The sequence below is a fragment of the Capsella rubella genome, unplaced genomic scaffold (assembly GCF_000375325.1).
Source record: "Capsella rubella cultivar Monte Gargano unplaced genomic scaffold, Caprub1_0 scaffold_2, whole genome shotgun sequence".
NCBI classification, from domain to species: domain Eukaryota; kingdom Viridiplantae; phylum Streptophyta; class Magnoliopsida; order Brassicales; family Brassicaceae; genus Capsella; species Capsella rubella.
In genome coordinates this window covers 230211-253156 of record NW_006238922.1, presented here as the reverse complement: position 1 = coordinate 253156, position 22946 = coordinate 230211, and the positions used below count along the sequence as shown (strand labels likewise).

The 22946-nt window shown below is 37.8% G+C and overlaps 10 protein-coding genes and 1 pseudogene across 11 annotated transcripts; 7 read left to right on the top strand and 4 right to left on the bottom strand.

The window, feature by feature from the left end:
• Positions 1 to 1002: 1002 nt before the first annotated feature.
• LOC17895200 (dirigent protein 5) lies at positions 1003 to 1709 on the top strand. Its single transcript, XM_006302818.2, has one exon. The coding sequence runs from the start codon at positions 1003 to 1005 to the stop codon at positions 1552 to 1554; it is 552 nt and encodes a 183-aa protein (XP_006302880.1). The 3' UTR covers positions 1555 to 1709.
• A 727-nt stretch (positions 1710 to 2436) lies between these two features.
• On the top strand, positions 2437 to 5607 carry LOC17895313 (uncharacterized protein At5g41620). The gene is made up of 3 exons (XM_006301957.2): positions 2437 to 2971; positions 3786 to 3911; positions 4024 to 5607. The coding sequence occupies exons 1-3, from the start codon at positions 2585 to 2587 to the stop codon at positions 5341 to 5343; spliced, it is 1833 nt and encodes a 610-aa protein (XP_006302019.1). The 5' UTR covers positions 2437 to 2584; the 3' UTR covers positions 5344 to 5607.
• A 69-nt stretch (positions 5608 to 5676) lies between these two features.
• LOC17894153 lies at positions 5677 to 6393 on the top strand. Its single transcript, XM_006302949.2, has 3 exons — positions 5677 to 5904; positions 6013 to 6148; positions 6239 to 6393. Exons 1-3 carry the CDS (start codon positions 5741 to 5743, stop codon positions 6293 to 6295), a joined length of 357 nt encoding a protein of 118 aa, XP_006303011.1. The 5' UTR covers positions 5677 to 5740; the 3' UTR covers positions 6296 to 6393.
• An 89-nt stretch (positions 6394 to 6482) lies between these two features.
• LOC17894748 (6-phosphogluconate dehydrogenase, decarboxylating 1, chloroplastic) lies at positions 6483 to 8172 on the bottom strand. Its single transcript, XM_006301670.2, has one exon. It carries the CDS (start codon positions 8099 to 8101, stop codon positions 6638 to 6640), a length of 1464 nt encoding a protein of 487 aa, XP_006301732.1. The 5' UTR covers positions 8102 to 8172; the 3' UTR covers positions 6483 to 6637.
• Positions 8173 to 8774: 602 nt separating this feature from the next.
• On the bottom strand, positions 8775 to 9285 carry LOC17896020 (defensin-like protein 35). Its single transcript, XM_006300363.2, has 2 exons — positions 9168 to 9285; positions 8775 to 9083 (listed from the first exon to the last, which is right to left on the bottom strand). The coding sequence occupies exons 1-2, from the start codon at positions 9226 to 9228 to the stop codon at positions 8914 to 8916; spliced, it is 231 nt and encodes a 76-aa protein (XP_006300425.1). The 5' UTR covers positions 9229 to 9285; the 3' UTR covers positions 8775 to 8913.
• Positions 9286 to 10526: 1241 nt separating this feature from the next.
• LOC17895151 (V-type proton ATPase subunit E3) lies at positions 10527 to 12340 on the bottom strand. The gene is made up of 6 exons (XM_006302699.2): positions 12129 to 12340; positions 11750 to 11850; positions 11374 to 11548; positions 11074 to 11270; positions 10878 to 10977; positions 10527 to 10752 (listed from the first exon to the last, which is right to left on the bottom strand). The coding sequence occupies exons 1-6, from the start codon at positions 12228 to 12230 to the stop codon at positions 10723 to 10725; spliced, it is 705 nt and encodes a 234-aa protein (XP_006302761.1). The 5' UTR covers positions 12231 to 12340; the 3' UTR covers positions 10527 to 10722.
• A 1058-nt stretch (positions 12341 to 13398) lies between these two features.
• LOC17895223 (putative inactive receptor-like protein kinase At1g64210) lies at positions 13399 to 15420 on the top strand. Its single transcript, XM_006300943.2, has 2 exons — positions 13399 to 14611; positions 14711 to 15420. The coding sequence occupies exons 1-2, from the start codon at positions 13399 to 13401 to the stop codon at positions 15310 to 15312; spliced, it is 1815 nt and encodes a 604-aa protein (XP_006301005.1). The 3' UTR covers positions 15313 to 15420.
• Positions 15412 to 15849, bottom strand: LOC17896495 (mitochondrial import receptor subunit TOM7-2). The gene has a single exon (XM_006303021.2). The coding sequence runs from the start codon at positions 15790 to 15792 to the stop codon at positions 15559 to 15561; it is 234 nt and encodes a 77-aa protein (XP_006303083.1). The 5' UTR covers positions 15793 to 15849; the 3' UTR covers positions 15412 to 15558.
• A 187-nt stretch (positions 15850 to 16036) lies between these two features.
• LOC17896202 (ubiquitin-conjugating enzyme E2 28) lies at positions 16037 to 17916 on the top strand. 2 transcript variants are annotated; one of them, XM_006302803.2, is made up of 5 exons: positions 16037 to 16163; positions 16278 to 16363; positions 17098 to 17225; positions 17300 to 17404; positions 17490 to 17916. In XM_006302803.2, exons 2-5 carry the CDS (start codon positions 16294 to 16296, stop codon positions 17631 to 17633), a joined length of 447 nt encoding a protein of 148 aa, XP_006302865.2. In that variant the 5' UTR covers positions 16037 to 16163; positions 16278 to 16293; the 3' UTR covers positions 17634 to 17916. The 2 variants fall into 2 exon arrangements, with proteins under 2 accessions (XP_006302865.2, XP_023643479.1); XM_023787711.1 differs by having other exon boundaries at positions 16253 to 16363.
• Positions 17917 to 18330: 414 nt separating this feature from the next.
• On the top strand, positions 18331 to 18935 carry LOC17895481 (non-specific lipid-transfer protein 2). Its single transcript, XM_006300283.2, has one exon. It carries the CDS (start codon positions 18351 to 18353, stop codon positions 18669 to 18671), a length of 321 nt encoding a protein of 106 aa, XP_006300345.1. The 5' UTR covers positions 18331 to 18350; the 3' UTR covers positions 18672 to 18935.
• Positions 18936 to 19811: 876 nt separating this feature from the next.
• On the top strand, positions 19812 to 22714 carry LOC17894542 (annotated as a pseudogene).
• The last annotated feature ends 232 nt before the right edge of the window (positions 22715 to 22946 follow it).

Below are 22946 nucleotides of genomic sequence, written 5' to 3'. Positions count from 1 at the left end.
CAAAAAATATACATAGTAAAATTAATACACACTTATCTATTAATTATAGAGATAAAAATATACAAAAACCACCAAATATTTATACAATACATATTTTATACATTACATATTTTAATATGATAACAAAAAAAAATATTCAACCGTGCGCAAGCACGGGTTCTCCTCTAGTATTTATTTCAATGGACAAAGTAAAATATTAATTTTAAACTTGAATTTTATAAGAAGTTATAAGTCTAGTTTTAGTAAAAAGATATCAATTTTAATTAATTCAAAAATGAAAATAAATATACATTAGTATAATGATACTTGAGCATGTCAGTGGCAGTTTGACCTCATAGGCTAATAATCATGTAAATTATATATGTTTATAGGAAAATTTACTCATGCTTATTAGACTGTTAATTAGTTATCATTATTAGTTCTCCACCAACCCATGATAAACTAAAAGGTGAGAATCGTGTAAACTTTTGATAAGGAGAAAAGCTTTTTCTCGTTAACTATTTTATTAACACTATTAAAAATTGTGAACTCATTTCATTTGACTGAACAAGATATTGTGACATATGTGATGGATACGTAAATGTAAACAAAGTATTTTTCATTCTTATGTACATTACAAAAAAAATAACAAAATTTACACGAAAAATGTGACTCTAGCACAAGGTATGTATGTAACCTCATGTTATATATCTAGACTCTAGTTTTCGATCAAATCGTGCTATTCTTAACGATTTATCTAGTATAACAACTTGTGGAAATTTTTGAGCCGCCTACGTTGAAAGAGTTTCAAATATATTTATCGTAAATGATTTTACTTTATCTACTACCATCAACAAAACTTATCACCAACCTAAACATATATAAATAAATAAAAATAATTAAACAATGAACAAGATGGAAGAAGTGAGCTAGTCCACTTGGAGCACTTCTAAAGTTGTATATAAACCCATCACTCTTCTATGTCAATGTCACTATCTCATAGTCCATTCTCACATTTTCAATATGGTAGGCCAAATGAAATCATTTTTCTTCGTATTCATTTTCCTTGTTCTATCAAAAGCCGTCGTATCATCAGCTAGGAAACCATCCAAATCACAACCAAAGCCGTGCAAAAACTTTGTCCTCTACTACCACGACATAATGTTCGGCGTCGACGACGTGCAAAACGCGACTTCTGCAGCCATTACCAACCCCCCGGGCCTCGGTAACTTCAAGTTCGGGAAACTAGTGATCTTCGACGATCCAATGACCATAGACAAAAACTTTAAATCCGAACCCGTGGCCCGTGCTCAAGGGTTCTATTTCTACGACATGAAGAACGATTACAACGCGTGGTTCGCGTACACGCTCGTCTTCAACTCGACGCAACACAAAGGGACGTTGAACATAATGGGGGCAGATCTTATGATGGTGAAGAGTAGAGATTTGTCTGTGGTCGGAGGTACGGGTGATTTTTTCATGACTCGAGGGATTGTTACGTTCGAGACTGATACCTTTGAAGGTGCTAAGTATTTTAGGGTCAAGATGGATATCAAACTTTATGACTGTTACTAGAAGAGAGTACCACTAAATGGTTCGAGAGAGAGAGAGTCAGCTAGCGAGTGCCTGACTTTGTTAGAAGTTTTTTGTACTTTTAAAACTTCTGATAATTGAATAAGTTTGAGTTGTGTAATAATCTTATATTGGTTTTTATGTTTTCATCAGTTGGATATGCGTTTTGATGTATTAAATGATTTTGTTATAAGATTTTGCTTACAGTATCTCATGCGATGATAGCAAAAGAAGGAAACGTTCTTTCTACAACACCACTATAGTCAATATAAATTGGGTCACATGTCACTAAATAATTGATACTGGAATATGAGTGTCTTAAAACAATATTCAAACTTGAAATTATAAAAATTTTGTTCCATTTTTGTAAAGTATGTTTGGTCTTACAAGTTCATAAAAAGGAGGATCATTTTAATTCATGCATGTTACGAAAGTGTTTTGTGCTTTAAGGTAAAGAAAACACACATACAATCCTATGTTTTCAGATTTTCATGGTTGATTGGTTCGTTTGAAATATTCAGGTAAAGTAAAAAGATGTTCTAAACAACAACAGAAGCACATGTAATTTGTAAACACCGAAGCTACACACTTCTGCCTGCGGCATCCCAATAAACATGACTACGTGTGATGCCTTTACCCACTGTCCACAGACTGCGACACGCACATTCTTCTGCTCTTCATAAAACAAACAATACTACTCTCCTCCAATACATTACATAAGATTATAAAACAAAACATCAGTTTAGTACTGCCGCATCAATAAAAGATCCAGATGTTAATCATATAATGAAATTAAATGGTCTAACGAAGCGTGACAGGATTAAAGTGACAGACGGGTGATTGTAACAGTTTCTCTCGATTTTGCTCCGTTGAGAAGAAAGTAAACAAAAAGACTCCTCCCATGATCTAAAATTGAATAAATGAGATGAGCAGTTTCGTATCCATGATGATGGACAGGGAGAAAAGGGTTTCTTAAATTACAAAAAAAAAAAAGGTGAAACTTTTGTTTTAGTGAGTGAGCCGCTCTAAAGAAATGAAAAGTAATCAAGAAGAAGAAGAAGAAGGAGACGAGGAAGATGATGGAGGAGAAGAAGAAGGGCAAAAAGGGAACGGATTTATAGAAAAGTTAAGGAGAAGAGCTGTTCTTGTAGGCCATAGAAGTGTCTTTCGCCGACCTTCCACTCCTGCGCACATTAGCTTCAACCCTTCTTCCTCTGATTTCTCATCTAGAAAGCTCGCTGCTTCCCTCTGGGAATTCTATCAGTATTACGACATCGGCCACCAGATTCTTCCTCCTGCTACTAGAATGCACCGAGCTCCCTTAGGTTCTTCTGCTGGTCCCAGTAATCGTCGTCTCCGTCACGGCCATGGAAAGGCGGCGATTGTAGACAATAATGGTCTTGATCTCTCTGTGCACCAGGTCTCTCTCTTTCTTCTGCTCTTTCTAGGGATATGATTTTTACCCTGTTCTGGAATTGTGGAGAGATTTTTTATATTAGTTTGGTCCTTTTCAGTTGATTATTCCATGAAGCTGATTGGCTTTTAGGATTGGGCATTGCTCAAGTTTGGATCTTTTTTGACAATGTATCGTTTTTTCCTCCAAAGTTTGAATTTTGTGACATGGGTTGTGATGAATATTTAGCCCTAGACTGTTCTGCTGCTGGTTAAAGGTTTTGGGTTTATCCAAAATTTGATTTTCCTGTTGGTGATAAGTGTTCTGGGTTTGCCTAATTGCTCTGTTTCTGGTTCAGGTTTCTAGTTTTTGGCCAAATGTAGGTTTTCATAGTGGTGATAAGTGTTCTGGAACTTCCCAATTGCTCTGTTCTTGGTTTTGAGTTTTGCGAGTGATTGGTTGAGGAGTGTTAAATTTTGTTAATTGATCTGGACATGAACCTCTCAAGTTGGAGGCAATAATATTGCCACAAAATTTTAAGCTTATTTGTGTTTGGTTCTTGATTACTAGATTTTAAGCTTATTTGTGTTTGCATCTTACTCCTGCAGAGGATTCTCTTATAAGCTGTGATTAGGATAGGTGATGGGGGATTCTATCCTAAAATGTGATCTTTAATGGAACCAGAGTCACTTGGTTCTCTTACTAGTTTATTCTCACTGCGCTTGAAGATGCCTTTTGCTCCGGCTTTTCCTTTTAATCGATGCAGCTGTTCAGTAAAAATTTCAGTTTTCTGGTTTTGATTCTTCTATTTAACAATTTAGCTACTGTTATTGTGTCCCAGCCAGAGAGTGCGGGAAGTATAAGAAGACAGATCGGTCAAATGCTGATGAAGCATCATCATTTAGTTGAAAGAAACGACCATGCTTTGCGTCCAGTTTCTCCTACAAGCTACGATAGCTCCCTCGAGGTATTGACATTCAGTCCAAACTCTTCTTTTTCTTGTCTCAAAGAATTGAATCGAATTTTATTTGTTTTTATGTCAATTCTTGGGATTGGTATTGAGATGGATCATTCTTCAGGTGGCTCCATATAATGCAGCAGTTTCTCCAGGAAGTTCATTGGAGTATCGTGGAAGAAGACAAGCTGGTGAGCCTAACTACAATCTCAAGACATCAACCGAACTTCTTAAAGTACTGAACCGAATCTGGAGCCTCGAGGAGCAGCATTCCGCTAATATCTCCTTGATAAAATCTTTGAAAACCGAGCTTTCTCATTCACGTGCCCGGATCAAAGAGCTTCTCAGATGCCAGCAAGACGATAGACGTGATATGGATGATTTAGTGAAGCAACTTGCTGAAGAAAAGCTGTCAAAAGGTACCAAGGAACACGATCGTTTAAGCTCTTCGGTTCAATCACTAGAAGATGAGCGGAAACTGAGGAGACGTTCTGAGAGTTTGTATAGGAAATTGGCACAAGAGCTCTCAGAAGTGAAGTCGACGTTGTCTAACTACGTCAAGGAGATGGAGAGAGGTACTAAGTCAAAGAAGGTTCTGGAGAGATTATGTGATGAATTTGCAAAAGGGATCAAGAGTTACGAAAGGGAGATTCATGGTTTAAAACAGAAGTTGGATAAGAACTGGAAAGGGTGGGATGAACAAGATCAGATGGTTCTTTGTATTGCAGAATCATGGCTTGACGAAAGGATTCAGAGTGGCAACGGATCAGCGTTGGAGAAGCTCGAGTTTGAGATAGAAGCATTTCTTAAGAGTAAGCAGAATGCGGATTCTAATGAAACAGCGAGAAATCGCCGGAGTTCACTTGAGTCGGTTCCATTTAACGCCATGAGCGCCCCGATTTGGGAAGTAGACAATGAGGAGGAAGAAGATTCTGGCGGAAGTGATTCAAATTGTTTTGAGCTCAAGAAACATGGGTGTGATGTTGCAAAACCAAGACTCGACGATGATACTGAGAAACCGGAATTAACAAAAGCAGATGTTGTGTCTGGTGAAAAACCGAGGAGACGGAATCAAAGCCCGTCGAGTTTACAAGTTAAGTTCGAGGATCAAATGGCGTGGGCGATGTCTTCTAATGAGAAAAAGAAAGCCAGAGCCATTGAAACCGAGCCTGAAACGGATAAATGTTCTAAAGAAACAAACAATGTGGTTGGAGAAATGATTAGAACTCATCGAAGGTTATTGTCGGAAACTCGGGAAATCGATGAAGCTTCTTGCAGTTACCCAGCAAGGAGACGAGAGAGCCCGATACGTCAATGGAATACAAGAACCGTAACACCTGATCTCAGTGCGCCACAGGGAGTAAAGGACAAAACTTTGAAGGATAAACTAAGCGAAGCAAGAACAAAGAGTTCAAGGTCAATGATGCGGGTATTCAAGGGGTGAGTTTTCAATATAATCTGTATTGGAAGAGCCATTGTTGGTGAAATGGTCAGAGTCGGAGATGGAACTAGGTGAGATTGTTGTCTGAAATAGACACAACTTGAGAGAAGTTCCATGTGTGGATATGTTCATCTGTAGATAGAGCTATGTATATGTTTGTAACTATGTATAATTTATATCTGGTGTATATCGATTTGATCATCTCTGAATTTTGTATCCTTGATTTTTGTTTATTTCGGTCAAAAGATAAGAGTTGTTAATCTGTGAAAAAGTGTTGTGTTTTTTGAACATTAGTTTATAAAGAGACTATAAATAGCTGAAGCGGTGTCGTTTGACTGTTTCCGTTGGGTCTGTTTATATCAAAGTCATCGTTGTCATCGTCTCTGAAGAAGAGAGAGGAATGGCCACGGCGTCGTTTAGATGGATTTTGCAGCTTCACAGAGATGTACCAAAAGCGGCTCGATTCTACGAGAAAGGTCTCGATTTCTCCGTCAATGTGGTCACGTTACGTTGGGCTGAACTTCACTCTGGTCCTCTCAAGCTAGCTCTTATGCAATCTCCCAGGTATCCACTTATTGCCTATAACCTGTTCGATCATTTGCCTCAATGAAGCTAGTAGTTATTTTATTTGTGTTCGATCACTGGAAAGATAAAATCAATGTTATGATGCAGCGATCATGTGATGAGTGAGAAGGGATACTCTTCGCTACTATCGTTTACTGTGACGGACATTAATACAACCATCTCAAAACTTATGGAACTTGGAGCTGAACTTGATGGCTCTATCAAATACGAGGTCCATGGCAAGGTAACTGCAGTCTGCAAGAATGCTCTAATCTCTGAGTTGTATCTTTCGTGTACTGGATTTTGAAATCTTTCGGTATTGTTTTGATAACAGGTTGCATCTGTGAGATGTCTTGATGGTCATGTGCTCGGACTCTATGAACCTTCATAAGATCATCTGTTCATGATTTTTTGCTGTCTGGATTATGTCATGGTGGATTTGATTTTGATTTTTTTTCAAACCGTTTAATAATAATAAGATAATCTCAAGTCTTGAACAACAACAAAATAACTCAAATCACCTTTCCGTTGTGGACTGATCATTCATTTTAAAGCAAAAGACGCAAATGTTCAGGAACTAAAACAAAAATCAAAGGTGGTGCACTTCTTATTCTGAAATCTGAACAAAATACTCGTGAAACAATGTAGTTTGAATCCCAGTTCCCATGCTTAAAATAAAGCAAGACAAAAAGGGTTCTAGGAAAAATAAAAACAAGTGTCAGTGGAGTGTTGTTCAATTGTTCTTCCTAGCAAGCTTAGTCCATTCAGTGTGGTAGGCACCGGGACGATCGGTTCTCTCATAAGTATGAGCTCCAAAGAGATCTCTCTGCGCCTGAACCAGATTCGCCGGCAATCTAGCGCGTCTATAAGTATCGAAATACGCAAGACTCGCGCACATTCCAGGCGTGCTTATCCCTGCAGAAACAGCCAAACCAACAACTCTTCTCCAAGCAGCTTGTCTCTGAACCATCTCTTTAGCAAACTCGGGATCAACCACAAGACTCGCCAAATCCGGGTTCCTCTGGTAAGCTTTCTTGATCCTATCCAAGAAAACCGCTCTTATGATACACCCGCCTTTCCATATCCGAGCCAGCTCACCGAAATTCAAGTTCCAACCTTTCTCTGAACTCTTAGCCCTAAGCAAATTCATTCCTTGAGCATAACTACAGATTTTCGAAGCGTACAAAGCTTGCCTAACATCATCAACCAATCTCTTCTTATCAATTCCGCTTGAAGCAGTACCAATCTCTTCTTTCATTCCAGCTTCCCTCAAAACTTTTGCAGCATTTTCCCTCTCATCTTTCAATCCACTCAAATACCTACAATCCAACGAAGCAGCAATAGTTGGAGCCGCCACAGAAAGCTCTGCTGCTTGCTGAACAGTCCACTTTCCGGTACCTTTCATACCAGTCTTATCCAAAATCTTATCCACTAACTCACCATCACCAAAATCATCCTTAACTCTAAATATATCGGAAGTAATCTCAACCAAGAAACTCTCAAGCTCACCTCGATTCCACTCCGTGAAGATCTCCGCAAGCTCCTCATTGCTCAATCCACCAACGTTCTTCAACACGTCATAAGCTTCAGAGATCAACTGCATATCACCATACTCAATCCCATTATGAACCATCTTCACGAAATTTCCAGATCCACCTTCTCCGATGTAAGTAACACAAGGACCATCTTCAACCTGAGCTGCTACTTTCCCCAAAATATCCTTGATGTTATCATAAGCTTGAAATGACCCACCAGGCATCAACGAAGGACCGTTACGAGCTCCTTCTTCGCCGCCGGAGACTCCCATGCCTAAATAGAGCAATCCTTTCTGCTCAGCCTCGGAGATCCGTCGCTCGGTGTTCTGATACCATTCGTTACCACCGTCGATGATGCAATCACCGGGCTCCATGTACTCGGAGAACGCATCGATTGTTTGGTCAACGGGAGCACCAGCTTTGACGAGGATGATGAGAGATCTAGGCCGTTGGATCGAGAGGACGAAATCACGCGGAGAGTATTGGCCGGAGACTGGGAGGTTTCCTTCAACGGCGGCTCGATCTAGGGTTTCGTCGACTTTGGAGGTGGTTCGATTGTAGACTGAGATTGGGAAACCTTTCTCGGCGATGTTCAAGGCGAGGTTCTGGCCCATAACGGCGAGTCCGGCGAGACCGATTCGGGACAGAGCTGCGGACTCCATTGAAGAGAAGATAGAGAGAGCTTAAGGATTCTCTTTTGGTAGAGAGAGAGAGAGAGAAAATGAGATAGCAAAGTGATGAGAGAGAGAGAGTGGGGCGGAGATATTTATACTGTGAAATTGACGGACTCGTCGATGGAGCCAAGGGACAAACGAAAACGATGATCTCAATGTTTCCTAAAACGATGTCGTTTGGTAGAGACTGTCTATATGATGAACTCATTGATTAAAACGATATCGTTCGGTGTCACCACCTTACAAAACAGTAGCATTCACTTTGACATTTTTATATCCAACTAGCTAGTGGGGATGTTGGATTTGTTAATTTGTAATCATGTTTCATATTTTAATACTAAAGTTTTGGTTATAAAATGATCTTTTAATATAAGTAGGGAAATGGTAGTGTCCATGTCGAAGTTGGACTCTACCTCTTCGTATCGTCTCTTCATGTAGTAGTACTATTTCAATAATTTAACATCAACTTGATATATTAGCCTTTTGACGATGTTGAATGGTCGGACAACTTTAACATATACGAGTCTTAAGTTAAGTGGATCTATTAAACATGACAAGAGTTTTTGGGCCAAAATTTGTATCTTTAGGAGATAACCACATTGTTGTATTCAAAAAAGCCTTTTGCTTCACCATTTTTTTTTTTACTTTGCACAACAAGAAAGAGAAGATTAAAAACTAAACGACATATATATTCAGATTACACTTTTATTAAGATAACACTAACTTATTCTTAAGATATTGTGATAGTGATTCAAGAAAACAAATACAATGGTTGAAATCAAATGGGAATGTTGTTGTATTTAGCCTTCATAACACTCGCACATATAGTGGCCCTTGTAGCCTTGACAAGAACCACCCATAAAACCTTGTGTCGTACAATAAATGGCACATTCACTCTTTCTGTCCACACCGTTAGGGTCTGGGCATTTTCTCCCCGTTGGATTCATACTTTTTGCTTCTCCTCCCAACTCTATCATTTAAAAAGAAAACATTAGATCTAACGAATAGTTAGTTATACATATATATAAATGGACATATAAGATAGATATATCACCTGAGGTCAAGAGAACACATAGGCAAAGAACCAAGATGAAGGAGTTTTTGTTTGATGCCATTTTCTTATTTGAAGTTTCTTTTTCGTTGAACAAAAACACTTACAAGTTACAACAGTATGTGAATTTTACCAAGAAGAAGGAGAGTTTGATCCCCAAATACATATAAATGACTTGGTTAGAAAACGTATATCTAAAAATAAAGAAGGCCTATTTATATCTTAAAAAAACGTATGTGCATGTAACGTAGAAGGAGGAAGAGACTTTTGACCCTCTTCCTGTGACGAGGCTAGAGCATATTCAATGCTTGTATCTTATTTGAAGATCTTAAAAAAATCATTAATGTTTGAAAATTAACGGGGATGTATTCAATCCATGATTTTAGAGGATTTTGGAAAAAAATTAAAATTTTCTGTTATTCAACTTGTAATTTACAAATCTCTTCCTAAATCTTATGTTATTGAAAATGGACATTTATAAAATTAATTAAAATCACTCACAATCTCTTGTTATTCAAATAACAATTTGTAAAAATCATATAGAATCTACTGTTATTGGAAACAAAATAAATTCTTCTTCAAAATCCCATAACAGTGATTTTGGGAGATTTTGGACACATTTTTACACTAGAAATCCAATTTATAAAATCACACCTCCAAAGATGGTATTTTGAAATATTTATAACACACAGTTACGGGAGAATAATCACTTCACAAGGACAACTTCATTAGAGAACTTGATCCAGCATGATCATTACAATCACCAACGACAACAAAAGCCTTGAATCTAGTCCTCTTACCAGCTCTGGTTTTTTTTTTTTATGAACAAACATTATTTTTACCACCACGTCCTTTAATGTAAGACCCAGAAATTTATATGGTTTCAATACACCCTCCTAAAATTTTATAAAACATAAAAATTATTAATTTGTAACACACACAATATAAAAAAGCTCGTAGTACAAATCATATTTTAATTGTTGTCAAATTTTTGTCAAATATTTCCAACCAAATAAGATTTCAGTAAAAACATGATAAAACACATAGTACAAATCATATTTTAATTGTTGCCAAATTTTTGCCAAATATTCTCAACCAAATCATATTTCAATAAAAATATAATAAAACACACTAGTATAAATAAGTTTTTTTTCTTTCTAAACTCAAATCAATCACAAATAAACACGTAACACTAAGATACACCCACAAAATTCCTTAACCAAGATACATATTACCTAAATTATCATTAATGATTTAATTTTTGGTCTATTATAACTAAGAAATAACTTAAGATTCAAGCATTGGACATGCTTACTTTCTTGGAATCTCAACCATGTGGCAGGACAAAGGACAAGGTCCAAATCTAAGGAGTTTAATTGCTCTTTATTATTGCATCACCAAACCAAACATATGTTGAAAAACAATTTAACAAACGAAAGTCCAATGCCCATCAACAACATTCATTACACATAATTTCAAAAAATAATGGTGACAATAGAAAGAAATGGATGAATGTAGCCATTTGGTTGGATAAGGTTGGAGGAGTCATCATCATTCATCAAGCTGCACCAATGAGCGACTTTCGGATCTACACACATTCAAGAACAATAGCTAAATGCTTAGAAAAGAAGATCACAATTCTTGTTTTTATCTTGAGTTCTTGTGGTACTACATTGAGTAATTTAGGGGAGCAAATGGTGGATTTTGTCTAACCTCGGGAAGTTTCTTGCGGAAGGCAACCTCCAACCTCGCATCAAGCGTGTTTTCACACACGATTTTCCCATCACGAGAAGCCAGTACCACTCCTCCTGCGCTGTTATTTAGATATATATCCACAAGTGTCATTTGGTATTTTAGAGTGTTTTGGTTCTGTTATAGTTTTGAGTGTTTTGGTTTGATGAAATTTTACCAGGAAAGAGCATGAGGGTCATCATCTGAAGGAGCAGGAGGAAGGTAAACATCCTTGTCGACAATGATCTCAGGAGCATGAACCTTTGCTTTCTCACAATATTCCTCACTCGCATCATCCAGCATTGACTCAACCATGTGAAGATCTTCTTCACGGCAACGCAGTAACACTGCAGGCTCTTTCAATCTAAGCAAACACTGCAAATACATACTCAAAAAAAAAAAAAACAATTTTAGAGGAACAATTAAGAGAGAAACAACAATCAAAGAGCTTGTTTGAAAACTTAGACTGAGAGAGAACCTGAACAATGAGATCTTTCAAGAGATGTTTATACTGATGGTGATGATGGTTGAAAAAGCCATGTTGGCTAACTTTCAAGAGTTCCTTAGCTGCCTCTTCTTTCATTGCATTGACAATGTCATCTTGAGCTTGTAGAACCTTGATCCTCGACGCATTCAGTTGCATTGAGTAATCACTAATATTACAGAACACAAGAAACAAATTAGCAAACACATAATTAACAAGTGACCTATACAAACCAAAGACAAAACCATTTATGTCTATCTCTCTTCAAGAAAACAAGATCTAAAGCAAAGAGGAGCACATCATTTCAGATCTCAGTACAAAAGCAACCACAGAGACAGAGAGAGACAGAGGAGAGTGAGAAAGAACTCACATCTTTTTTCTGACATCAACCTGTTTCTCCTTCTTCTCATACTCTTGTCTTATCTTCTTCTTCTCTGCTTCAACTAGCTGCAACTTCTCAATGTTGAACTCCTACAATATCAACAAAACATCACATATAACCCACAAGATTTAGATTTCAAAGCCATATTATCTCAGATCAGAGCATATGAACTTGTTGACTACGCAATGAAATCTCAGAACAAAATCGAACAGGAATCTTAAGATCCGAAGATTAAGTAAACTAGTCACACAACAGTCAAGAAATTTTCGAAATGGTCTCAGGATCGTTATGCAGTGAAGATTCCAGAGAACTTAACACGAAATGGGCAAGTAAGATCAAGATCAAGAGAGAGAGAAGAATTACGGACTTCTTCGGCGGAGAGAGAGATCTCATTGGCCTTTTCCTCAGCTTCTTGGCGGATGAAGCAGACCATCTGGTGGATCTGGTTGGTAACTTCAGCATCGTTCATCTTCGTTCGCCTCTTACCGGAGAGAATTTACAAAACCAGTGTGGGAGATGTTGTTGTTGGATGATGAGAAATGATTGATTGATGAAGAAGCCGTTTCGTCTTATTATTATTATGGGGTTTGGTCACTCCGCAGCAGTTATTATTAATTTATAGTCTGCTTACAAAATCATGTTTGTTTTTGTTTTTATCCATCTACTAGAACCATCCAAATCCCAATCTCATCTCACTCACGTTCACGTGTTTCTCGTTTTATGTCAATAGATAAAACACTACACCAGTTATTTAGAAACAAATCTCATATTACTTTTATTTACTTCAACATTTCATTTTGCTAATTTGTGTTTTCCTATGTAAGTAATTTTGTATTTTACATAAATACTGGATGTGAATCTATCTTTCATTTTTCTTTGTAAGGAATTTTTTATTGTAATTAGTGGGTTATATTTGAATTAGAGACCTTATCCAAATATGACGATCTCACACATATAAGTCTATCCATTTCGATTATATAAAAAATGTTGTATTACTCATAATTTAGATAGATGCCTACTCTGTTTAACTTTAAACAATTTCACCCAACATTTTTTGTGTCCTTGTCCCAACTTCAAAAGTCTACTCAGACTGCTAGTAAAAAAAGAAAAAGCAATTTCTTAAACACTTATATAGTTTTAGATATGATTATTAATAATTTTTTTGTTTTGGTTTACTTGTCCCAAATTCTCAATAAATCATATCTAAATTTAAGACAAACATGTTTTCTATACATAAGTTGACCACAACATCAATAATTTCCTTTTTTTTTATATTTAGGTTGGTGAGTCAAAACCTCTGAGTTTTACCGCGCTTACGTTACATGCCTTACAGTAAAGAAAGATATTAGCCGTTAGTATGAAAATGCTTTCAAGCAAAAAGAGTTAAATACTCAACGATCAAAAATATAAACTCATAATTTTGCATAGAAACGGTCAAAATTTGTTAATGGCTTCTCAAGGTTTTTTTGTTTGCTTATAAAACGAAAAGACTTTATGTTTTGCCGGCGTATCTTTTTAAATCTCCCTTTCATAGTTCTTTATTTTTAATCCACAACAACAACAACTTCTCTCTAGCTAAAGAAAAGTTCTCTGTTTTGTTTTTACAGTTTGCAACAAAAACTAGTTTCTTCTTCACAATGCATATCTTCTTCTTCTTCTTCTTCTCTTTGTTTCTCTGTTTTGTTCTGATCTCATCTCAGACTCTTGACGACGACAAGAAAGCTTTGCTTACTTTCTTGTCTCATTTCAATTCGTCTCTTCTCCGTTGGAACCAGAGCTCTCCGGTTTGTCATCTCTGGACCGGAGTTTCCTGCAACGCTAACCGAGATCGAATTGTATCCGTTAGATTGCCTGCGGTTGGATTCAACGGTTTGATTCCTCCTTTCACCATCTCTCGTCTCTCTTCTCTCAAGTTTCTAAGCCTTAGAAACAACCATTTCACCGGAGACTTCCCTTCTGATTTCATAAATCTCAAGAACTTGACTCATCTTTATCTACAGCACAACTACCTCTCCGGTCCTTTATTACCGGTGATTCTCTCGGAGTTGAAGAATCTTAAGGTTCTTGATCTGTCTAACAATGGATTCAACGGAAGCATCCCTGCTTCTCTGTCAGGTTTGACCAGCCTTAGAGTCTTGAATCTTGCAAACAATTCCTTCTCAGGGGAAATACCCGATCTTGATCTTCCAAAGCTGAGCCAAGTCAACTTGTCCAACAACAAGCTCGTCGGTACAATACCAAAATCACTTCAAAGATTCCAAAGGTCAGCCTTTTCTGGCAACAAGGTGAGTAACAACACTACCCAGAGGCAGAGACAACACAAGATTCCTTTCGGGTTAAGCCAGATTGCTTTCCTGTTGATTCTGGCTGCAGTTTGCGTTTTGGGTTTCTCCGGGTTTTCCTATACAATGATCACTTGTTGCCTAAGAAAGAAATGTTTCGGGAAGGCTAGAATCCCGGGGAAACTGAGGAAGAGAGACTCGTCTTCTTCTCCAGGAAACTGGACAGCTAGAGACGATAACACTGAAGAAGGCGGGAAGATTATCTTCTTCGGGGGAAGAAACCACTCGTTTGATTTAGATGATTTGCTAAGCTCATCTGCTGAAGTTTTGGGGAAGGGTGCTTTCAGTACAACTTACAAGGTGACAATGGAAGACATGAGCACGGTCGTAGTGAAGAGACTGAAGGAAGTGGTCGTGGGAAGACGAGAGTTTGAGCAACAAATGGAGATCATTGGTATGATCAGACATGAATTTGTAGCTGAACTAAAGGCTTACTACTATTCCAAAGATGATAAACTCGCTGTTTATAGCTATTACAGTCAAGGAAGCCTCTTTCAAATGCTGCACGGTTAGTTACTCTTTTACTTTCATTGCTCTCAGCCTCTCACTCTGATGATATATCAAAAACAACATGAGTAAACAAAAAAGGTTCAATTTTTATATGCAGGAAACAGAGGAAAGTATCATCGAGTGCCGTTAGATTGGGATGCTAGATTGAGAATAGCTACCGGAGCAGCGAGAGGGCTGGCTACAATCCATGAAGGGAACAATGGTAAACTCAGCCACGGGAACATCAAATCCTCAAACATCTTCTTAGACTCACAATGCTATGGCTGCATTGGCGATCTTGGCTTGACAACCATCATGAGATCTCTTCCTCAAACCACTTGCCTTACTTCGGGTTACCACGCACCTGAAATAACAGACACGAGAAGAAGCACACAGTTTTCGGACGTATACAGCTTCGGTGTGGTATTACTGGAGCTCTTGACAGGGAAATCACCAGTGAGTCCAGCGGAACTAGCACCAACAACAAGACAAGGCGAAAACATGGATTTAGCTAGCTGGATAAAGAATGTGGTTGCAAAAGAGTGGACTGGGGAGGTGTTTGATATGGAGATATTGAGTCAGTCAGGTGGTTTCGAGGAAGAAATGGTAGAGATGTTGCAAATAGGATTGGCTTGTGTTGCTCTGAAGCAACAAGATCGACCTCATATAGCTCAAGTTGTGAAATTGATTGAAGATATTCGATCAGTTGATGCAGAATGAGACAAACAAAGTTGTAGTCTTTCTCCTTCATAGATCATTTGTTTATTAAAATTGAAAAGTGAATGCTATTTGAGTGATCGGTACAGAGCTGTTTTTGCAAAAAAAAAAGAATGAAACTTTGAATGATAAATTCAGAAACAAATACAAATCCATTTCATATATCGAAAAAGCAGAACAAATTTGGGGAAAAGTAACAAAAAGCATCTAATCAAAACATTAGTAGGAAGAAGATTCGACGAAGATGGATTAAACGGGAGTAAGGAGCTGAGAGAGTTCCGGCTTAGGATCCGAATTCATGCCGATGATGATGATCAGAGGGATGAAGCCATAGTGAGTGGCGACTTTGGCTTTCTTCAAAGACCAGTTGGTCCAATCCTTCAAGACATCGAACTTGGAAGGCGCAGAGGAGGAGGATGAAGAAGATGACCCCTTTGATCCTTTTGATTTTCCTTTTAGCTTCAACGAAACCTTAGCCGCCATTGATTATGATCTCACAGCTCTCTATCTATGTGTCAGTACCTGGGAAGAAGAGTCGAGTTTGCTCGAAGACAAAAACCCTAAGGGTTTAAGGCTAATCCCTTATAAAGCCTGCTTATAAGACTCTGCGTAAACCAGAGGGTCTCCTTTATATTAATTTATCCAATAATTATTATTCTCTCGCTCGCTGGAAAATAGCTGGCATTTTTAATTAATTTCTGGAGCTTACCTTTATAAAATCCCAAACATTACTCTTTTTTTTTTTTTTTCCCTTCTCTCTCATTTTCTTTAGGTCTCAAAGGCTCTCTCTGTCTCTTTCTCGAAATCTGCTGCAGGAGTGAATCGTCAAGCGAGTTTTGGAGGATCTGTTTGAGGTTAAACCTTACTCCTTTTTTTTCCCTGGAAATATTCAACCTTACTCGTCCTTTGTTCGTTTATCTCTTCCGTTGCTGAATCGATCTAGGGTTTTTTTTTGGGATTGGATCTAGGAGTTTGTGTTCAGAAATGGCTTCGAAACGGATCTTGAAAGAGCTCAAGGATCTCCAGAAGGATCCTCCAACCTCCTGCAGTGCTGGTTAGATTTCCTCTCTTATCCATTTTTTGAGCTTTATCGTAGATCTTATATGCTATAAAGTAAAATGATATCTTTTTGTGGCTTCTTAATCACAGAACATACTTATCTACAGATCTTGAGTATAACAATTGAATGTTGAGTTTCTTCTTTGAATTGAACATACTGCTTGCTGGGTGTACTGATCCTAGATTAGGAATTTCAGCTTTCTAATGATCATCGTTAAGAAGATAGCTATTTGAAATTGAGAAATCTATACCCATCCTGGATAATACTTGCTAAAAGTTGAGATTTTTCTTACAGCAAAACTTCTGGGTACTGATTTTAGATTGGCTGTTGCAGCTATCTTATGATCATAGTTTAGGCGATAGCAATTAAAAATTGAGATTTTTTCTTGGATTTGAGATTCTGGTGCCTACCATAGATTGCATCCTACCTTGTTTGTCTCAGTGTCCATAACTGATGTCTTGCTTTATGAGGAAATAAGAACAGTCTGACTTGTTCCCCATTTTTGAGTAGAAAGCTGTTAAGTCTTTGTTAGTTTTCTATTGCATGCTTGTGTTACACAAGTCTATTGCATTGTTGGTAACTGTTCATGCATGATTTGCTATAGAAGTCTTAAGACACTGTTATGGCGCTTTATGTTTTGTTGTGTGTATTTCAGTTAATGTCACGTATCATGTTTACCAATGCTAAACTTTCAATTTTGTCTTCTATGAACAATTTTAATCCTCAAGGCCCAGTCGCTGAGGACATGTTTCACTGGCAAGCTACCATAATGGGTCCATCCGATAGTCCTTATTCAGGCGGAGTCTTTCTCGTGACCATTCACTTCCCTCCGGATTACCCTTTCAAGCCACCAAAGGTGAATATCAGTTTTGCCAAATTAAAATCAGTAAATGGTTTCTATGGTATTGCAAATGAACCTTTCTCTTGCAGGTTGCGTTTAGGACAAAAGTGTTTCATCCTAATGTCAACAGCAATGGAAGCATTTGCCTTGACATTTTGAAAGAACAGTGGAGTCCTGCACTCACCATCTCTAAGGTGAAAAAGCACTCTTTTACCAATAGCAATGGGTATATATAATGAATATACTCTGGTTTGACTCCAATCTTCTGTGAATTTATAGGTGTTGCTTTCGATATGTTCATTGTTGACGGACCCAAACCCAGATGATCCCTTGGTTCCAGAGATTGCCCACATGTACAAAACAGACAGATCCAAGTATGAGTCTACTGCCAGAAGCTGGACTCAGAAATATGCAATGGGATAAAGTTGAAGTGTCTTCTGATCCCTGAAGACTCTGGTTCTAAGAGAGAGAGAGAGAGAAAGAGAGAGGACTGCTTTCGCATAGGATCTTGCATGAAATAAGTTAGATTCCTATGTTTTATCTCTTTGTTTGAAACCTCTTGTGATGCAAACAAAAAAACTCATTCCGTCTCCTCTTTATCTATCTCCTTGTTTCCTTTCTATGTTTTCCTTGCAACTCCTTAAAAAGAAATATTATGTAAAGTTGGACGAATTTTTTTAAAAAAGAATGTTTTGAAAATGTTAAATGTTTATTCATCTTGACCATTTACATTGTGTTATAGAAGAACTATATACTATGAACTTTTACATATTCATCTTTGTTTTGAAGTTGTCAATTCGCAATTTTACTGACCCTCGTTTGAAATGCAAAGTGAGACAGGGTTTGAAAGTTTATATATTACACGTTACAGATTCCACGTATTACACGAAATCCTATCCAAATCCAAATCTAGCATATCTATTAATTTATAAAGCTTTTATAGGAATGTGATTTAGCATTAGTACTTATTGGGCTATATTTACATATAGCAAATGAACAACTAATTATGGACTAACAAGGCTAAACGTACGCGTTCATTACGCAATACCATACAATGGGAACCCTTAATTACCCTATATATACCTAAAGAAAATCCTCTTAGATAACAATACGAATCCGAACAATTTGCTGCAATTAGATATGAAGATCGTAGCATTGTTCCTTATCGCATTCGTCGTAGTCTCGGCATCATTCCTTCCTACGGCAACTGCTACCGCAGCGAGCGGTAGTACTTCCAAGAGGAGTGGAGAATCATGTACTATAACTCATCAAAAACTGAATGCGCTTCATCTTTGCTTTGACGGTATGTCTCGTGGAATGAAGCTGCCGAACTCATGTTGTGAGTCAATGAAAGAGCAAGAAGCATGCCTGTGTGATGTAATTCAAAAGCGTGTTACCTTGAGTAAAAGTATCATTAGCTCTCATCTCAAGTCTTGTGGTGTTCCTGAACCCAATTGTTGAATGTAAACAACAATGTGAGATGCCAACACCAAACCCATTCGTACGGAAGATACGTACGTTGAGTCGTCGTGTGTCTTTGACTCTCTTGCTTATTTTCAGTGATTTATACAATAAGAAGTAATAACCAATATATAATGGAGAAGTGGTGTTTACTTGTTAGGAACATTTTCTCCGCCTTTCTCATTTCCCTTGCTTGTAAGAATCAATGATTCCATATACATATAGTATTTAAAATCTAAAACACATAAACTAAAGATAAAACAGTAGATTTTATCTACCATTATATATTCTAGTCTTCTTCTTTATTGCATTGTTTTGAAAATGCTATGAAAATAATATAGTGGTCGGTGTTAAAGCAAAAGTATATGATGATAGATGGTCTTTGGATGTCCACCAGCTAGCTTTACAACTTTTGATGACTTTGTCATCGATTCCATCATCTCCGGGAATTTGTACTAATTTAACTTGTGTGATTGAGGAACAAACTACCAATTTTCGGTTTTACGTTCCGAAAGCAAGACTTCTCACCTATTGGAATATTGGACGTACATGAGTATCCTTAGATGAATGATGAACCTAGATTAGATGAAGAACCACCATGGATATAAGCTCTTATAAAAACGATTATAAGCTCTTATAAAAAGGTCAAGCAGCTAATCCTACGTACCTATGTTTTACAGTTTGTATAAAACCTCAAATATTTCCTAAGTGCAAGAAACCATGTAAACAGAATATCTTCTTCATGCATGAACACTTTGGTTTATCAAGGAAAATAATTAAATATTAGAAATCAATTTAGGGAGAAACATAAATTAAACTTCAACATGTTGCCTTTTAATTCCACAATCATTTGGTTTCCAGATATTGGTTGAACCGGACATGTAGTTCCGGATCACATAATCGAGTTTCTTTTTACTTGCTGGGCTTTGTTTTTTCTTACAAGATACTACTAATGGGCTTTCTTGTCTCAGCACAGTGGTGGTGAGTAAATTCTCTGAATCTTTTTTACTTTTTCGTGTTCTATTTTTCTTTCTACATTCTGTAATTAATTCAAAAATCTGTGATGTGATACATCACACATTCTGTGAGTTCACTCTGTGCGGAAGTAGCTGTCTTCCTCTCTCAGGCTGCTGTGACCATATCGCCGGAGAAACCCTAAACGTTACTGAGCGAGATTTTACATCCATTTCCGAAATTTCAAGCTTCCTTGTCACTTCCAAGTCCAAAATTCACCATTTTTCTCTTCAGCAGGTATGTAGACATCTCTTACTTATGACTTTTTTAAAGGTTTTATTTTTGTGTTCTTCTTCTTTTGTTGTTGATACTCATTAGGCCATTATCGTTGTTTTGTTATATATAAATATTGTTTCTTTTTCAGTTAGGGTCCCTTATACTTCGAGGAAATCAGAGATTTGCATTTTCGAGTTTTTGGTTCTTTCTTGCTGGATTTAGCTGTCTCTGTTGCTGAATTTGTTGTTATTTTAGGTTCCTTATAAGTTGAGAATCAGAGATAATCTTTTGTATTTTAGGGTTTCATCCCCCAAAGTTTACATTTTTACTTTGAATTCCTTGTAGATTTGTTTTGTGCTCATGGCTGAAGCAGAGGTTCCGGTGTACTGTTACTGGAATGGTCGTATCAAGGATGGCCCAAATGGCATATACTATGAAGGGTCCACTCTTAAACTGATCATTGTTCAGCCAAAGACTCAGTTTAAGGAATTGTTGGATCATCTGTATCAAGTTACTGGATTAGATAGAAGTATATCAAAGTTTGATGTTATCGGTAGATATCCTTCATCTGTTCAAGGGTCAATGGTTAAGTACATACCTCTTCCTGTGGTTAACAACACTAGTTTGGAGATTATGCTTGAGGTTCCAAGCAACATCTTTCTATACTCAACGTTGAACTGTATTTGGAAGTGAAATCTGTATCCGATGGAGGCTTTGATCCTGCTGCTTGTTCATCGCCGTTGGCTGATCCCAGTTGTTCTTCGAAAAGACGGAAAACCGAGAAACCTGTCAAGTCAAAGAGTGAGACGGATAGAAAATCAGGATCAGATACGAGGGCACACGTTATTGATTTGACAGGGGATACCAGCACTTCGAATACCGATTCCAGTGTACCAAAACCGTGTATGTCTAGTTTGTGGCTTGATGATCATGACTTGCGAGTAGGATTGTGCTTCAAAGGTGGTGGTGAGCTCAAGAAGGCAGTTGACTGGTGTTCCCTAAAAGGGCAGCAGAAGTGTGTAATACGAGAGACTGCAAAGGACGAGTATATCTTTGAGTGCATCAGATGGAAATGCAAGTGGTCACTAGGAGCCGCTAGAATGGAAAAACATGGACTTGTTGAAATAATCAAGTATACTGGTCCACATACTTGTCCTCCCGTTGATCCAGAAGATATCAAATCAGAGTTTGAAGCAGATGAGATTGAACGTGTGGTCAGGGTTAAGCCCACACAAACAGTTGCAGAGTTGAAGAAATGGTGGAAAAACAAAATTGGCTATGAGCTTGAAACTTCAGATGTGCAGTCTGCAAAAATGGAAGCTATCAAAAGAGTTTTTGGAGACTGGGATCAAAGTTTTGAAGATTTGCCCAAATTAATGTCTGTCTTTCATTCATCAAATGGACTGCTCGTGGATTGGAAGTACCATCTTTTTCCTAATCCGAAGTTTGCATCGTTCTGTGGCGTGTTTTGGGCATTTCCACAGTCTATAGAAGGGTTTCAATACTGTAGACCTCTGATCGTAGTAGACACCAAAAACTTGAACGGTAAGTACCAAATGAAATTGATGATTGCCTCGGGGGTTGATGCAGCCAACAATTATTTTCCGCTTGCCTTTGCGGTTACTAAAGAAGTTTCTACTGATATTTGGCGTTGGTTTCTGACTGGAATCAGAGAGAAAGTTACACAAAGGAAACACCTTTGCCTCATTTCCAGTCCACACCCGGACATAGTTGCTGTTATTAATGAACCCGGGTCCCTGTGGCAAGAACCTTGGGCTTATCACAAATTCTGTCTGAGTCATCTGTGTTCTCAATTCAACAATGCTTTTCAAGACTACTACCTGGAGGATCTTGTGAAGCTGGCTGGATCTACGAGTAAGAAAGAAGAATTTGATTCCTTCATGAAGGACATTAAAAAATACAATCTAGAAGCTCAGAATTGGTTAGACCAATTCTCTCAAAATCAGTGGGCTCTAGCTCATGACAATGGTCAGAGATATGGAATCATGGAGATAGATACAACATCTCTGTTTGCAGTTTGCAAAGGATTTGGGCTGGCTGATCATGTAGTGACAGGTTCTGTGCTGCTTCTATTTGATGAGCTGAGATCCTCTTTTGACAAGTCTTTTAATTGTAGCCGCAGTTCTCTTAACTGTGGTGATGTGTACACCAAACCTGTCTTGGACAAGCTGGGAGAATTCAGGACATCTTCCGTTACTTACATTGTAATGCCGTTAGACAATAACACATTTCAGGTGGAAACACCGTCACAAAAGGATGAATGGATTGTTCAGCTGAGCAACTGCACCTGCTCGTGTGGGGAGTTTCAACGTTGCAAGTTCCCATGTCTACATGCTCTAGCCGTCTGCAAGAAACTGAAATTCAACCCTTTGCAGTATGTGGACGATTGTTACACCCTTGAACTGTTAAAGAGAACTTACGCCGCCACTTTTTCTCCTGTTCCGGAAATATCAGCTTGGCCAAAAGTTTCTGAAGTTCCGAGATTGCTTCCTCCTGTCATTCCGCCTCCACCCCCAGCGCAATCGCCACCACCTGCAAATAAAGTATCAGGTACCAAACGCAGAGCTACACCTCGCACTACAAAGAAGAAGAGCTGAAAGATGGATTTGAGTCCGAGTAAAGAGCATCTTGGTGGATTATATCAACTGATTAGTTATTATGTAGTATCTTTTGACTTTTGAGAGTAGGAGTAGGATTAATTCGGTTCAGGTTGTATAACGTAGATATAATGTGTTGCTGCTTTTGTATGGGAAAAAGAATGTGGTTTGTTCCTGAGAACTTATGGTGATCCCCTAAGCTAAACAGTCATCTAAGTTTTCGACTTTACAATATCTTTTCCAATATATCCTTGTTAATTGTTATGACCTTGCTCTTTTAGATGTCTCTCAGGTAATCTATAGCTCATTTTGATCTGCAAGGTTTAATGCGGACAAACTCATCCAAATTGAAATCGAAGAGCAAACAAGAAAAAATAATATAAACTTTTGTTTTAAGTTTAGGCGGGAATCTTAAACTTCTGTTTCG